Genomic DNA, 16,516 nt, shown 5'->3' on the forward strand with positions numbered 1-16,516 from the left:
TTGTGATTAGTCTGGATTTTTTTCCCTCCTCTGCTGCCTTGGCAACGGACGATATACAGATTCTAAAGTGCCCCCCAGAGAAGTCTCTAATCCAGCCCAATTGGCTGCTCTGTTCTCTCGGAAGATCTTAAATGTTATTCTTTTCTGAAATAAAACAACTTGTACTAGCCTGTTAGACATTTGGCCTCAGGAAAGAGCGGCTTTAACGGCCCTTTCTGGGAAAACAAGCCCTGCATTAATACGGCTAATTACCGACCTGAACTGTACACACGCAACAGTCATCACGCTCAAATTTTCCCGGTCAGCGTGGTAAATCGAGCTTTCGCGGGTTCCAAGGTTAAAGCCAAGTTGGTCGTAGACCAGCGTTCTATACTGACACCAGTGGCTAAGTGGTTTCAGGTGCCGTTCAAATAAAGACGCCGTTTTTCTGCTTCTCTCCACCATTAAATCAAGCGATCCGGCCCTCGACTCAAGTCGATAGTTCGCCACAGTGCTGCAAACAAGCAGCTAACTGATCATTTAGCCAGTTCATTTTCCCTCGTTTTTTGCTTGGGACTTACAGCTCTACATTATAAAGTTGCTTGTTCTTCATAGGAAAAAGGGGGGAAAGCCAATCACGTCCAGCCATATCACAATAGCAACACGGTGCATGATTATGCTAATTTGTTTGTCAAATCTGAACAACAAATTCCATAATGAGACTGTTCGTGTAGGAGCTTTACATCTAGTCTGAAGAAAAGTTGTCAATGTCGAGCCAGACAAAAAGAAACGCTCATTTTAGAACCACACGGGATTTCATCTTCATTTGAAACATTCAGGAAAAGTTATTCCAGCCTGCTGCTTCACATCGGCCCTGCTGAATAAAACACACAGCCAATGAAGTGCACACAGACGTGCACCAGGGAATTGTTCCAAATTAAGCATGGTTGTAGGGCATGCTGGGTTTAGCTTCTTTTTTTTTGTTAAAAAAAAAAAAAAGGAAAACCATTTGCAGAAAGGCCAGCTTTTACTAATAGAGTAGGCCTGATCAGAAGTGACACAGCTGCACGGAGAGATGGAAATATTGAGACACAGGCAGCCATTTGGAGCAAGTCTGCACACACCAACAAGATAAGCAAACATCTGAAAGGCTCAGGAAAAAAAAAAAAACACAATTACTGAATAAGAGTGGGTCTGAGAGGCACCTTGGAAAACACACAAGGACCGTGGTGATATGAAGACGGAGATTGTTGACTTTGAGAGGGCTGAAAGGGGAAGAAAAATGAGGAGGGAGACAAGAACCAGACATCTGGGTAAAAAAAAAGAAAAAAAGAGGAAGACAGACAAATAGGGCAGCGTTGGCACTAGAAAGGCCGAGACATATTGTGAAAAGGAGACGGGGGACCAGGTGTGAGGGGGAGGGAGAGAAAGGTGCAATTCGATTTGGAAATAAACAAGTTAGGGAGGGGCGGGCAGGACGGAGGGATGGAAGCGACAAATAAGTAGAAGATTTCCAGCGAGAGCGCGGGGAGATGAGGGACAGCAGAGGTGCACTGCAGCAGATCTACAGGAGCCAAGAGGTGGGACGGGCAGGAGGAGGGAGGAAACCCACCGGAGGCTCAACGACAGTGGATCCGGTACGTCACCAGAGCCGATCAACGCACAGTTCCACTCAATATTCATCTCGATTCGCTCCGAATTCTGTCGCAGATCCTTCAGATGGGAAGGTAGAGGTGGGAGGGAACAAAACCATCCCTGTCTGAGGTAAAGGCCTCGTTAAACTAATGGCTGGGCTGGCGCGCGCCTGTAATCATCCTGTTAAAATATTGAAATGCGTCGCACATATTTGAATACAGAGCGGCGCCCGGGCCAAGCCGAGCGACCTCGCTGCTCCACGCTGTCAAAGAGGGCACGGACGTGGTTTTCCGTGCACGCAAATCAACCTAATTGATGTTTTTAGTGGTGCATCAACCCACTTTTCCGTATTTTCACAACCTTTTTACCAAAAGCCCGGCGCGTTTATCCACATCGGGAGCGGAGGGAACTTTAACTCCAACAATAAACCAGCCGGGGAACTGGGAAGGAAAAAAAACAGGAATGATGAAGAGAAGGGAGAAGAGACATCAGATCAACTAGACCAGTCAAAAAAACGACAAATATGAGGCTGAGTGAGGATCGGAGGGGGGGGGGTATTCAATTATTGATGCCTGCAAACACACCTGTACGCCTGCCGACGCGCGAGATACGCAAAAGAGGAAATTGATAGTGACAGCGGGAAGTGAAAAGGGCAAATGGAAGCAGCTCCTGTGGAAAGGCTGGGAGAAATAACGGGGGGGGGGCAGTATACAGGAGAGGCTGCCAATTACAGTATATGGAATAGAAAATATGGTTTTGCGGTAAGTAAAGAACATGTCACTGCTGTTTTACGGGCCAGACCGGGGCTCTGGTGAATTTATTACCGCCGACGGAGCGGCCGTGTCCTCGCTGGGATTGTCATCGGTTACAACTGCAGCTTCCTGAATTATTCAGCAATGATCGGTGGCCAGGAGGAGGTCACCGCCGCCGCGGTTGGCCTGCAAAGACGGACGCCGATTATCATTTAGAGATATTTCAGAGTAATTGGTCGTAAACGTCGCAGGTTTTTTTTTTTTTTTTTTTAACCGTGCCTGGAAAAATGGGAGCGGACAGGAAGAAATGGAATGTAAAAGAAATGACCTTGAATCTGTCACGTGAATACGGTGAAATGGCACAAGTGCATGGTAATGTTGGGATAACAGCCGATAACAGCCTTTTTAAAATGGATCGGCTCTGACTGGGAGGAAACCGGTTCCAACGACCATAAACGCAACAACTTGGCATTTTGATGACGGCGGAGGTCATTGTGGAGCTGGACTTGGTCCCGCTTCCTCGCCTCTGTAGTGGCGGTACGCCATCCAGGTCAGCACACACACACCTTTTTTGATGACGTAGGCCATAAATGGGACTATACTACAGCTGGGAGATGGCTGGAACACATGGCTGGAATTATTTTAAATGCAAAAAAGAAGCCTGATGCTTTTGTTCAGTATTTGTTTTTGTCTGGCCAGTGAGCAGAAATGCTCAGGCTGTTTAGATCTGGCAAATACCTCTTAATGGCTCCGGTTATTTGCTTTATACGCCCAGATCTTGAATAAAAATGTATCAAAGAACAGCTTGGCTGTGGGCTTGTTTTGCCCATGTAATTTGTCTGTGATACATTGCTGCTTTGGTATTAATAACTTTAATGTAGGCCTACTTGAAGTGAACATGAACTGTAACAGCAAGATGGTGTTTATTTAGTACTGGGATCGGATCAGGAGCGAAAAGAACCAGGACCAGGTTAACCCTTGTGAATCTTTGAAGTAGAGGTAGAATTTAAAAGTAGTAGAGAGTAGTATAGTAGAGAAGGTCAGTCATAAGTTAGCAAATCATGATCTGAACCTGTAAACATGTCATTACTTCCATTTATCACACCAAAGTGAAAGCAGTATTAGCATTTTTTAACTAAAAACTAACTGTTTTTTGAGGGGGGGGTTATGCAATGCATAAAAGAGTGACAGCAATCCTGCTGGAGCATGGACATTCCTACTGTGTTATTCCAGCCGGTATACACACTCATTAATGCTAAGCTAATGAAAACAGCAACAACGCAATAAGAGGCCAAGTGTATTAAAATGTTGTGTCTCTGATTAAAATGTCTTCAGCTCCCCATTATGAGTAATGATTTTGGGAGGGCAGGTTGTATTTCATTACTAATGATTTTTGCCTGGCAATTTTGACAAATGCAATTAAAGGTAATGGGATTGCACGCAGAGGGCAGGAGGGGAGCGAAGGCATCAGAAAAGCAGGAAAAAGCCAGAGACGTTTATTGGAGTATTGAGTGGATGGTGCGTGGATGGAGCAAAGAGGAATTGTCTCAAACACTGGGCTAATTTAGGACCTCCCCCTCCGCAGCGACCAGTGGCAGAGATGAACGCAGAAGATGGACCCGAGATTTTATTTGACATGACTGATAAAAACGCTGCATATCAATTAGAAAGATGACTGATTTATCGCGCCTCCATTTGCCCCAGACACACTGCCGGAGTATGCTCGGTGCGCCTCAGGAAGTTACAAAATTAGCTAGAGCTGCAACTAACGATTAATATAACCACTCTTATTTCTGAGCGGTCGACCAATGGCAGGGTGACACACCCAACGCCTCAGTCGCCTTAAATTTGCGAGAAAAGAACGACCGCCTCCAGTTGTAGCGGGCAGGGCGAGCGCATAAGGTCATGCAAACCCACGCACACGTGCACACGTGCTCTATTAAACCAGGAAATGATAAATGTCACATCTGATGCATTCTGGGAAGGCAGCTAAATGCTAACCCTAGCAGCACACAAGGAAAGTGGAATGGAAGAATTAAAGGTGTGGCTAATGACAGCAATGGGAGGTGGATGGTGGTGGGGGGGGGGACAATGGGACCGGGCCTCATTACTCACGTTTTGTAGAATGCAGAAGGTGAGATGGGAGATTATTGCGAATATGAGGAGAGAAACATCTGGAAATGAGGAAATCACAAGTCAGAGAGAGAGAGAGACAGGAGGTCGGGAAGCAGGAAGGACGGATAAAAAGATCAGCTGTGGAAGAGAATGAAGCTCATTGGATCCAGATCTCGTTGCACCTCAGAGCAATCTAAACCTTTCTTCACTTGCCCTGGAGACTGCAGCAGGGGCACTTTTACCAGCTTCCCCATGTGCAGGTCACAAACCACCTTCATCATCCACTTATTGCACCGCAGGAGTCCTGTTGCGACTCTTGGAACCGTCTCCAAAACTTGCCGGGCGACACCGATCGCCGAGTTTTCTCGGCGAGCTGCTGGCAGACCGGCGTTTTTAATAACTCCCCCCCTCAGACTCCCGAGGCTGTTCTGCTTCAGACCGTCACCCTTTGACATCCATCACTCCACATCAACGCCACCGTCGTACTCGACGTGCAACAGCAGAGGCTGCGACCGCTCCGAGATCGTGCGGCTCCCGCGGATGCTGCGACTAAGAAGCCCCTTTCGGAGGGAAAACTAACTTTGCTGCAGAGCGACATTGAACGCAACGCTGCCAGCTCGTTTCGGACGCCGTTGTCAATTACTCATTGGGAAACGGATCTAAACGGCCTGTGTCTGACAACTGATTACCCCCCCCCAGCCTGTCCTCTATGTTCTGTCATTTAAGTGCACATAGAACCTGGAATCAAGACCTTGTCAACCTGTAATGAACAAGATGGCCGATTTGTCGCACGAGTGCTTTTGATTACTTTCAAACGTCGATAGATTTTTTTTTCTTTCTCTCTTTTGCGCCACAACCTTTCCATCATATCGGACCTCGAAAAGGCTTAATGGCTCCCGGGGAGAACAGATTATCTCATTATTTGAATCTGTTGCTTCTCCTGCTCTGGCTGTTCTATTCAGAGGAGGTGGGGGGGGCAGCAGCAGATTTCATGATTCCTCTTTCGTCTCCACAGAAGACAGTGGGTGCACCCCGATAGTCCTTTGGTCTATTTTGGATCCTCGACACCCACCAGTCTTCGGTCTCTGCACGCAGCGACTCCCTCCTCCCCGTTCTTGACACCTCCGATGCTTTAATATTTGAAGAGTTCCAAGCGGGCGAGTGCACAACTCAGCCACAAAACCTCAGTGCCTTTTCGTGAAACACACGTTAGCAGCAATCACAGACATTTGGGGGGGGGGGGGGGGGGCGGTACCTGGTGCCCGGATCAGGCGTTAAAATGAAAAGGGAATTGCTTCCTCCTCCACTGCTCCACAAATTAAAAGCCAGTTTAAATCCCAGCAGTCAAAACGGCTTTTAATGCAATTTGGAGGTTGTCTGTGGTGACATTTTGGCCTCCGATTCAGAACCATCCCCACGCTGTGTCGCTCAGCTGCAGAGCTCCCTCAAAGCCTTTCAGTCATAATTTATTCATCCTCTCTCAGCTGCTGCATTCCTCCATCCACACGCCGTTTTGATTGCGCCGGGTTTATTCATATTGCATGATAATGGCGCGCGGAGCAGCATTTCTGTTGACCTCTGGTGCATGTTCCAGGGCAAAAGAAGGCCGAGCAAAAAACAGGAGGAAGTGTGCAGGAAATAAATATTGGTGTAAAAAGCAGTTGATGCCGAAAAACAGAAGAGAAGTCCTTGAAGGTCGCCGGATGAAGCGACTGCAAAGTGGCGTGGAAACAGCGATTTTCACAGCGGGACGCAGCAGCATCAAAGTCAGAATGCTGCATAATGGCGGCGCCACTTCAACAGCTTATAATTTCTCAAGCCTGGCGTGAACAAAAGTGGAACAACGAAATGAATCAAACGCATCTTCTGCACCAGAACAAGGTCACGGGGCTGCGGCTGTTAAATGGACCCACGCCACAACACACGTGCGTACACAATTTCCCTACCTGAGACCATGACTAAGAAGACGGGGGGGGAATGATGATTTGTTTGATTGGAGAGCCGGCGGAGCAATAAAGAGCCACCGTTACGTCACTGAAGAGGTAATTTACAGGGAGAGCCTGTGGGGACATGGCGGCGGTGGCGGCGATGATGGGGCTCCAAACGTCATCAATTTAAAATCCAGACAAAGTCAGAGTGCTGAGCAGCCCCCCCGCCTCCACTTTGACGCATTGATCAGCTGTAGATTAGAGATCTGACAGGATACTGAAGGGTGCACACATTAGAGGATGAGGGTTTTTCCCCCTGTCGCTACACTGCTAAAGAATTTATTTTACTTTTATTGCCCTCCAGCAGAATCCTCCCCATTTAAGCTGGAGCTCAAACGCACCCAGTGGCTGTTACATCGCTCCGATTTATCTTAAACGCACCCTTTAATTTGTTTTCAATCCACTAAATGGCCTTTTTACTTCTATTAAACCTTTTTGGGGGGGGTGGGCTAATCTGTCATTTTTATTGATTCAACACGGGTTTTATTAATATTTAATTGTTTGTAAAGCAGGCCGGTAACAAATAGAAAAACAATGGCTAAAATGGAGGGAATAGGATAAAGGCGAATAATAAAAGTGAGGAAGAGTGGGTGGTGGTACGGTCCTGGGTGATGGGAGGAAGCGGCTCACATCGTAAAGCATCCAGGGATCAGACCTCATCAGCAGGAGGGAGAGATTAGGTTTGCAGAGAGGCAGTGATAAATGGTGGCTATTGTGAGGTGTGGAGATGTATAGCATATGTGGATTAATACACACCGTGACCAGACCACGACCTCTTTCATGCACACACGCACACACACACCTGCAACCATTGCTCAGAAAGTGTTACAGGCACCATCGCAAATAAATACACAAGCGCCAAGACAACGGCGGCCAGATCAGATGGATTTCGCCTGTGACCGCTGCAGCCACAGACACCGTTAGCCCTCGTTAGCGCGCAACGTCAATCTGGTGACTTCAACCTTGAAACCGCGACTTCCGTTTTGTTCCCGAAAACAAATTCAAGCCTCACTTCCAGTCGCACACAGGCAACTCCGACTTATTTTCCTGTTGCGAAAGGCGGAAAAATGTAAACACGGTTGAGGGAAACACCGGCGGACGTTTTTAAAAAGGTTCAAAGGGAACCTGTCCAGATCTAATTCAAAACCTCTTTGATCTTTGTGCTAAATCCACGGTGATCCTTCCTGCAGCTCCTGGATAACGCCGACAAATACCGGGCTCCCGCCGTGCAGATTTGTTAACCGGTGTGCCAGGAAATGCGGTCTCCGTGGCTACACTCGCGGATCACAAGGTGGAGCTCACCTCAATCCTGCCGGTGTCGGGTTGGAAGCCCCGGGCAGGGTCTTCGGTCGTCACTCTGCACTGGATTGCGCAGCCGTTCACCCTGATCTTGTCTTGCTTGAGGTTCAGGTCCAGAAGGCTGCGGCCCTCGCACACACGCAGCTGAGCGTGCACCAGGTCCACACTGTGGAGAAGAAAAGGGAATTAAAGAAGTCGTACAATCAGCACAGACACTTCTTCTCCCAGGTTGCCAGTTTCTATCATCATCCACCTCTAACGTTGCTGTTCTCACCTTTGATTAACTGGCTGTGGTGGAACTAATTACTGGGTTCCCTCTAACCCAAGTAAGAGTTGCACTCCCAAAATAGTGGCTAGAAAACTTCCGGTTAACCCTAATCCACGCCTAATAACAGATATAGCTCCACAATAGGTTACTCACACTCACCAAACGTGCATTTTTTCAGCCAAACTACGATACAGAACCCGATTCCCTGCCAGGCCCTGACAGACTTATGCATTTATTTAAATGTGATGCTTGACAAAGTTGTTGTCAGAAGTTTCACAACCTTACAGGATTTTTTTAACACTCTGTCTCAAGTTTAATTGGAGCTCTTGGAACTGACAGCGATGCTGGTGTTTGGATAAGAGAAATATACCATTTTTCCGCCTTATACAAGTGTTTTGATTTAGCTTTTGTTAAGGCAGCTAAATTGAAGGCGGCGAGGGCGCCGGCGCGACATTCCCGCAACCCATTTCTGCCAAAATCAAACACTGAGAAAAGTGGGCAGCCAGCGACACAAACAGAAGGCGCACAACAGCAAACAAGCTGAGAATTTGGGCACCATCTCTGCGTCCATTTCCTTCATGTCTCAATTATATCTGCGTTTCAGGCCAAGCAGAAGGGCGATTATGCATCAGGCTGTTGCAAAATGTGTTGAGGGAGAAAACAAAAGCCCATCTCTTGATATGTGAGAGCAGAAACGCTTTTGTTACTCGTTCTTATCATTTTAATTAATTAGCATCACACATCTTTTAATATCCAAAATGAACAGATTCATTCAGTCGCCATGTGGGCAACATCTCCGATAGGATTATGGAAATTCACTGATTAATTTACTGCCAAATAATAAGAATACAATGGCCATCTTTAACGTGTATTAATATCTTCTGCTAATACAGCTGGTTAACATGTGTTAACAGTAAAATTACTCTATTTATGGGTTTTAATTTGCAGCGAAATCACCAAGATGAGGCTATAAATAGACAATCTTTTGCCGGGCGCCTGTTTCGAGACAAAAACTAGACCTGAACATCATTTTAGTTAAAAAGGTGGGGTGATGATAATGGAGGCCATGAATTAAGCAGGATAGCCGTGAAGTGAAACTCATTGCATATTAATTTGACTTAGACAAATTAAAAGAGCCCGCAGCAACCATGTGGCTCTGGTTGCAACCGGCAACACAACCAGTCCAATCAATCGCTGCCCGACTGGAAAGGACGAGGCTGACGTCAGAGGGCCACAGCAACATTCTCCACGACTGACATGCTGAGTGCTCCAACCTCAGAGACTCTACTTAGAGCCCTCAAGGAAAGCGGCCTGTGTACCTGCTCTGGGCCTCCTACCAGTCCACCACCGAAAGCATCCCCACTTAGGTGACTGCCTGGCACGCAAAGTGCACGGAAGGAGACAGGAAACGCCTCCAGAGGCTCTATCGAAGCATCTCCAAAAAAAGAACCGGCCCCCCGCCTCTGGACGTCTTCCCAACGCACCGTCTCTAAAATGGCCAGCTCCATCCCTGAAGATGTGCGCTCGCGTCTTTTAGGCGCACACAGTAACTGAGAACAAAGCTGCGGTTATCAACAAGAAAAACAAGAAGCAGCCGCTAAGGGGAGAGAGAATTAAGGCATGTTTCATACCGACACGTTTGCTTTCTGTGCCAAATTATTTGGGACATAAGGCATTTGGGTTTTTATAAACTAACAGAGCCATCCGTCGTCTTCGTGGCTCAGTGGCGTGACGAGCCGAAACTGCCCAACTTCCGGCCCAACTTTGGAAACCTGCCTCAGCAGCGTGTTCAATTGTGCCGTTTTTCCATTCGTCACTGACAATGTTTAAAATGCAGCACTATTCCCAGCTGCTTAGTGACAATGGTGGTCCTCGGGGGTGCCTGAAACCAGTCCGAGCCGAGGTTTTCCGTCCCACCAGGCAGAAAACGTATCCTCCAAAGACCGTGGGATCCCAGGTGAATACACGTCTACCTGACAGGACAGAAAATCTGGCTCGTCAGCGGATCTGGGCACCCTTGAGAGTTTATAGCTTTAAAAACAGAACGCCATCATGCAATTACCCATTTTGCAGCCTACGAATGCAAAGGCAACATGGCAGTTTAATCATATTTTCACAGGAGTCTCCCCCCCCGCCCCCCAGGCCCAAGGAGCCCTCTCCAGCTGCAGCTCCGGCCTTGGTCCAGGGGTTATTGAGGGGCAATTAGTTGGCAGAAAAGTTGATTAAAAAGAGTTATTTAGTGATATGCAGAATTTAGGCATAGAAGAAACTGAAATAATAAGGTGTTAAAATGAGATTTTCACCCAGGGCTCAGGAACACGTTGGGTAATAAAGCACCGTGCAGCCTTGAGGGCCTTGTCATTTCTGTTAATACCAAGGTTTGATGTGCACATTTCCCAAAATTAACAAATAATCACATTACAAGGAGCTGTACGGAGCAAAGAAAAATGGCTCTTTATTTTGGTCCGAGCCAGAAAAACGCGTGAACGAATGGGGGGGGGGGGGGGGGGTTAATTTCATTTTATTACACTAAATGTACAATATTAGTCATTTTCTTTGCTTCTGCGGCACCCATTGATCACTCTAAAAGATAAACAGCAACTGCATTAAATGTTGCCTCGAGGCACAAAATTAGCAATAATAATTGGCTGCCTTTCTTTGCTTTTTCTCAGGGTTTCTCGCTTTGTCCAACAGGCATTTTGAATACATTAATCTATGATGTCAGAGCCAGCAACTGCTATCGCCTTCCAGTTGGTCGATCGCCTGGTTTTCGGCCCCCTGAAGAGCAGCCAGCTTTACATTCAATCTCGGACAATCCAGAACAAAGATGGGAAGCGCGGCAGAACCGCCTGCTCGACTGAAGACGTTCTTTGGAGAAGCCTTCGGTAGCCTCGCCGCGTCATTCTGCCTGCAAGCTTTGCTTCAGGCTGCTGATGAACTTGTAAATATCTTACATTTGCTCTCCGATCAGAGCACCTACTCCGAGAGGCGCTCCAGTCGATCCTCTTACCCAGAATGATTGGCTCCGAATGCTCCACTAGCATAAACAAACATCACTGTTTATTTGGGATGAGCAGCATTAATTCCCAGTCCTATAGAAATGTGTGCGTAATTCCACATAGAATTTTATTTTCCAGGAAACATCCTGCAGCAGAGAGTGAAACCATCCCGGCACCGGCAGCAGTCTGAACTCCAATTTAACTAAATATGCTCCCCTCAGAGTAGGTGCAAATATGATGGGGGGGCAATGACATGCACTTATTTATCCTGACACACGCACGGGTGAACACTGCTCTGCACCCAATCCTTAGACAGCTTGGGAAGGCGAGAGTGAGGTTAAGGACTGCCAAATATTCACTGGAAATGGTGGAACTTCCTTTTTATCCCCCCAATAGGTTGAGCAAGGCAACGTCTCACATTCAGCCTGGATCGGCGGAGGCCGATGTTGGCTCGACTCCACGGACGGGAGTGCAAAGAGATGTTCGTTAAAAGATTCATTCTAGTAAAATCCAATATCGCGGCTGCCCTGATTTACTCCAGCCGTGAGGGCGGAGATGTACAGACGGGGCTACTGACCTTTGACCCAACTTATATACCGGTTGTTCCATTCCCATTATAACCGTCTGAAATGGAAAATTTCATGTCTGAATAACCATATAGCTAAAGAAAACACTCTCGGGCCTTTCAGACACGTGCAGGTGTACATGCAGAGCTTGTTCTCGACTGTTTACATGGACATATTTCCCTTGGTTTAACTCATTTGTTTAACTAGAGCCGACTGCAGGAGAATTTCATAAAAGCATCCAGACAGTCGGCAAAGAGTTTCAGACATAACACCCCCCCACCCCACCCCTCCTTACACTTTCACACAGCAGAAATCCTAATTGGTGCATGAGCAACAAAGGCTCACACAGGTCGCGGACAGAACTAATTGTATATCATTTCGAGTCGCCTCTACTCAGAGCTCGTTACTGGCTCGAAAAAAGATGAAGTTGCCAGCAGGGAAAGAAATAAAGTAGCAACATACGCGCAGAAAGGTGGAGAAAGTGCACTATTAAAGCCACCGATGACACAACAATTAAAGCTGCTGCTAAATAACACACTTTTTTTATGTCTGCAAAAATAATTAAGTGGAGAACACAGGAGGAGTGGGAGTATGAAAAAGAAAGCTCAAGTCAGAACTGATAGGAGGAGTAGGAAAAGTAGGAGTGTGGAAGAGATCGGATTTGGCCTGACTAGAAGGAACAAAAAGGATGAAGGCGAGAAGGAAGTAGGAGGACAGCAGAGAGGCAGGGGGAGAGGAGTCAGAAAGGATAAGTGGGAGTGTGGGACAACAGGGAATGACTGTGGATAATTGGGGATGAGGGGAAGAGAAATTGGCTGGGGGGGTTTGGTGGGAGATATCAAACGAGCAGAGGTGGAGCAAAAGAAATGGGGGATTGCGTAATCACAGGCATTTCTTTTAAAATAAACAAACAAAAAGGGGGACACCAGAACAACAATCAAACTTTGCTTCTCAATGCCATCCTTTTCCATTTTTGGGCGCTCCTCTTTTCAGCCTTTCATCTTCCTTTGTTTTCCACCCCCCAACCTCCCACATGTGGCCTCGGAAAGCAAAAAAATAAAAATTAAGTCCCTTTGAAGTGAATGTTTGATTTATAACTATATTAGAGTGCTGTGCGTTTGTCTGCACTCCATCGTGATGCGTGTGGGGTTTTTTTCCTCCCCGGGAGTCGGAGGGGTTTGTTAATATTCACACAGGCCGCGTCTCTGGTAAATACATTTTTCAAAATGGCTCAGGGGCAAGTGGTAAAAGAGCGGAGCAAGAAACGAATCTTTCATTTTAGTGCGACTAATGCAGAGTTGTGTTCCGCAGATTTGCACGAAAAGGCTTGAGCGCGCTCGTGTCTCCCTGGAAATGTGGGCAACGTGCTCCTCGGTCAAGATGAATGCAGGGAAAAAAATAAAAACAAATGGAAAAACAAAAAAAAGGAAAAGCATTACAAAAAAAAAGGATGCTGTGGGCGGGCGAGGCCGCCGCGGGTGCAACGATACATCATAAATCACGATAAAGCCGTCGTAAGATCCACTTGAATTTCCTGAGACAAATTTAGACTGCCGACAGAAGAGCAGAGGAAGCCTGGTGGTGGTGGGGTAGTGGGGGCAGGGGGAAAACAGAGTCGTGGGGGGTGGATAAAATTTGAGTCTATGTGGCATGAAGATGGCACTTTGACATCAATTTAGCTGGCAGCCGGAAAACCGCACCGCCCGCTCGCTGCACAAACGAGAGCACGTCGGGGGGGAAGAAGAGGAGAAGACGATGAAGGGATGGGGGAAAATAATCAGTTCAGAAATGTGTGGAGTCGGAAGAAAATATACTGGAGCTGGAAAATGTCGGGAATAGAGAGGAGGAATCGTTAAAACCGTCTCCCCAACAAATGCTAAATTAAAAACCTTTGTTGGATAAACGGAGCATAAATAAGAGACGATGAAAACATCAGCGCAGCAGCATTCTACCAACCTCAAACCAACCAGGCCTTCCAGGACGCAGCAGCCGACCATAAAACCCACAGGTGCTCCAAATACGTCGCCATTACGGGTTTTGAGGGGTAAAAGCACCTAAGGGAACATTCAGCCACCCTGCAATTAAACAATTAACCCCATTACCAGAAGAACACCTCATGCGCTTCCTTGCAACCTCCGCGCTTTCACACTTCCTCCGTCGTGATACAGGGGCCACACGCTGCTTTATTAAACCGGGATATTGAACTGATGCCCGTCTCCTTGGCTCCGTATCGACTTGAGCCGCGTCAACGTTCCTCCTTTGATTAAAACTCATTGCGTGAGGCAGCCGCAGACACACAAAGGTGATCAAAGCAGCTGCAAACCAAACAGTTTTGGGGGTTTTTGGTAGCAATTAGCTCCAATTCCACCGTGAAGCATCAGCTGTAGCCTTTCCCCCCCCTCTTTACATACCAGGTGTTGGTTGGCTGTTCTCAACCAACACTTTTGCACAGTTATCAGGATAAAACATCTGCACATGAATGTTTGGCAGTCCGGTATTTAAAAAGTGCTAAAAGACCCACTCGGTTGCCGCCTGGAAGCAAACCCAGAGCAGGAGTCTGTGATTGATCCGTCTGTTTGAACCCAGTTGGCGCCTGACTGACAGCTTTCACGCCGGGGCCTGTACTCGCCGGCCCCCCACTGACCCCACTTTATTTGAACTGCACCCAGTAGCTTCGGGAGGACTTTCAAAGCAACAAAACAGCAGCACTCCTTTGCGCGTACTTCCACCTTGAAAAGTGCGGGTGCAGGACGGTGGCGGCGGCTTCAAGGTCATCTTCCTTTCACGTTAACTCCCGAGGATTTCTACCTGGTTGAAAAGCCAAAGAATCCTTCCTCCTCTTCCACATTGCTAGAAAATCAAAGGCGCCCCTCACGGACACAAACAGCTCAACACGGGCCTGATGAATGCAATCACGTTTTTCTTACACGGAAAACATTGCGCAGCAGGAATCACAATTAAGGAAGTGACAAGTCGGGTAAGCATGCAGATTGGTCGGAACGCACACAGGCTCTCACACCAGCACGCATGGATTCAAAATAATTCATCAACTCGGCACACAGAGCAGCTCAGGGAAAACACACACACGAGTGAAAAACCCGGAGATACGAGAGTCGCAGAGCTGATCGGATAACGTGACAAGTCCTTAAAATGAGCCGCCGCCGAGCGAAATTGGAGATAACGAGCGGCGTAAACTGTGTGTGTGTGGGGGGGGGGGGGGATTATATGCAACAAATAAAACATGAGAAGCTGAAGGGTGCGCTGAGGAGACCACACGGGGAGGAGGACAACTTCATTAGAAGGGGCTTCGCCGCATCACGGTACCAACGACTTATACCTGATAGCATGTAGCCTCACAGGGCTGCGTTCAAGATCAGAGACAGAAAAACGGGCCGAGAACGTCCAGGGTGTAATTCGACAGGAAAGCCATCCTCATTAAACACAAAGTCCTGAGCGGATGACGGGATATCCGATAAACTGGATACTGTGTGTTTGTCTATCTGGGAGGGATTTTCTGTCATTTCGCTTCATTATGGTCCTCTCGCGGCGTTTAACAAGCTGCTGAATCATGTGTGTGTCAGCAGAGGCAGCTGCTATCGGATCTGCAGGTCGGCGAAAGGGGAGCGACGACCGAACCGTGTTGGCGAAACACTGTCCGTCATCGGACGCCTTTTTAACCAGTCCAAACAGACCAGGAGGAGTGTTGGAGAGACCCATCTGGGGACCGCGGCTATGCCGTCGAAACAGGAATATATCGAAATTCTCTTCTTTTCCGCTCCTGTCCAGGGGTCTTAAAAGGGATCTGTCAGCTTTTGATGCCCAATCCCCTAATTTTCCTCAAGACTTTGATACGAAGTTGGCTAAGAAACCCCGAGCTTGCAAAAAAATTTAAAAAAAATGGCTTTGGAGGACTCCAAGCGGGGATTAATGAACGGAGCATATGGAAATTACGCTTTAATTTATCATTTAGGTCGTGGTGATTAATGCAAATTTGATTTCATTAATTCCGGCCTGCAGATTAAACAGGGCTGCAGGCGTTCCAGGGTCACGTGTGGCTGGGGTCGCGTGGCCCCCGTGAGGGGAGTACAGTAGGGTAATAACCATGGAGGTGAACTCACCTTAGTCCAGCACAGCCCAGGTTAGCGCCATTTGACTGAAAACACACACATCGCATCGCACACGTCTATTTTAAAAAACCCACTTGTCTCTTAAAGCGAACAGTAATTATCCGTTTATGCCTGATCTTATTTCACAGTCCAATTAATGTATCTGAAAGCATCTGTGTTCAAGTCAAGTTCAGTCGTGCAAAAAAAGGAATTCAATTCAACCAAAAGCAAAAACAAACGACAGCTGCAATTCCAATCACGATAGGACGTCTTTTCATTATCATAAACAGGTTTGACACTCACACGCCCAATTCCATTCTCCCGATGTCAGGACAGACGGCCAAACACACACACACACACACTAATTCTTATTCATCTGCTTACTTCTCAATCACTCACTGTACGCTCTGCTGCACAATTATAATCACCTTAAAATTATTTCATGACGTGCTCCCAAAGCAAAAACCCTCTGAAGGCACGTGCACGCCCAAGCGAGGACACACACAAAGCAGCTCAATGCTGGATGCGGTTGCTTAGAGATACACATTCATCTGAATTTTTACCCACATGGATGCTCGTTCTATCCGGTCAGATTCAGGTAATCGCTGCTTTACAGAAGGATTTACTCGTTTATTTAGTTCATTTTCAGGCACCCGGGCATGGAGAGGGCATGTGTCTGTACTATTTCCCCGAGTATCAGTGGTTCTTTTATAGAAACACGTGTGCACGCACACCCAAACGCAGGAGGGTTGAGGAAGACAGGAAGAAGAAGATTAGGTAAATTCAGAAGAGGAGATGAGACGGCATAA

At 47.2% G+C, this 16,516-nt stretch overlaps 1 protein-coding gene across 2 annotated transcripts in view; it reads right to left on the reverse strand.

Moving 5' to 3' along the window:
- LOC101061461 (pyruvate carboxylase, mitochondrial) overlaps positions 1–16,516 on the reverse strand; it is a 129,135-nt gene that overhangs the window by 83,094 nt on the left and 29,525 nt on the right. For both annotated transcript variants that reach the window (XM_029839836.1, XM_029839837.1), the window contains exon 11: positions 7,772–7,934. In XM_029839836.1, coding sequence (XP_029695696.1) covers positions 7,772–7,934 — 163 coding nt within the window. The remainder of the gene's footprint in view (positions 1–7,771; positions 7,935–16,516) is intronic.

Source organism: Takifugu rubripes, chromosome 8, assembly GCF_901000725.2.
Source record: "Takifugu rubripes chromosome 8, fTakRub1.2, whole genome shotgun sequence".
Taxonomy (NCBI): Eukaryota; Metazoa; Chordata; class Actinopteri; order Tetraodontiformes; family Tetraodontidae; genus Takifugu; species Takifugu rubripes.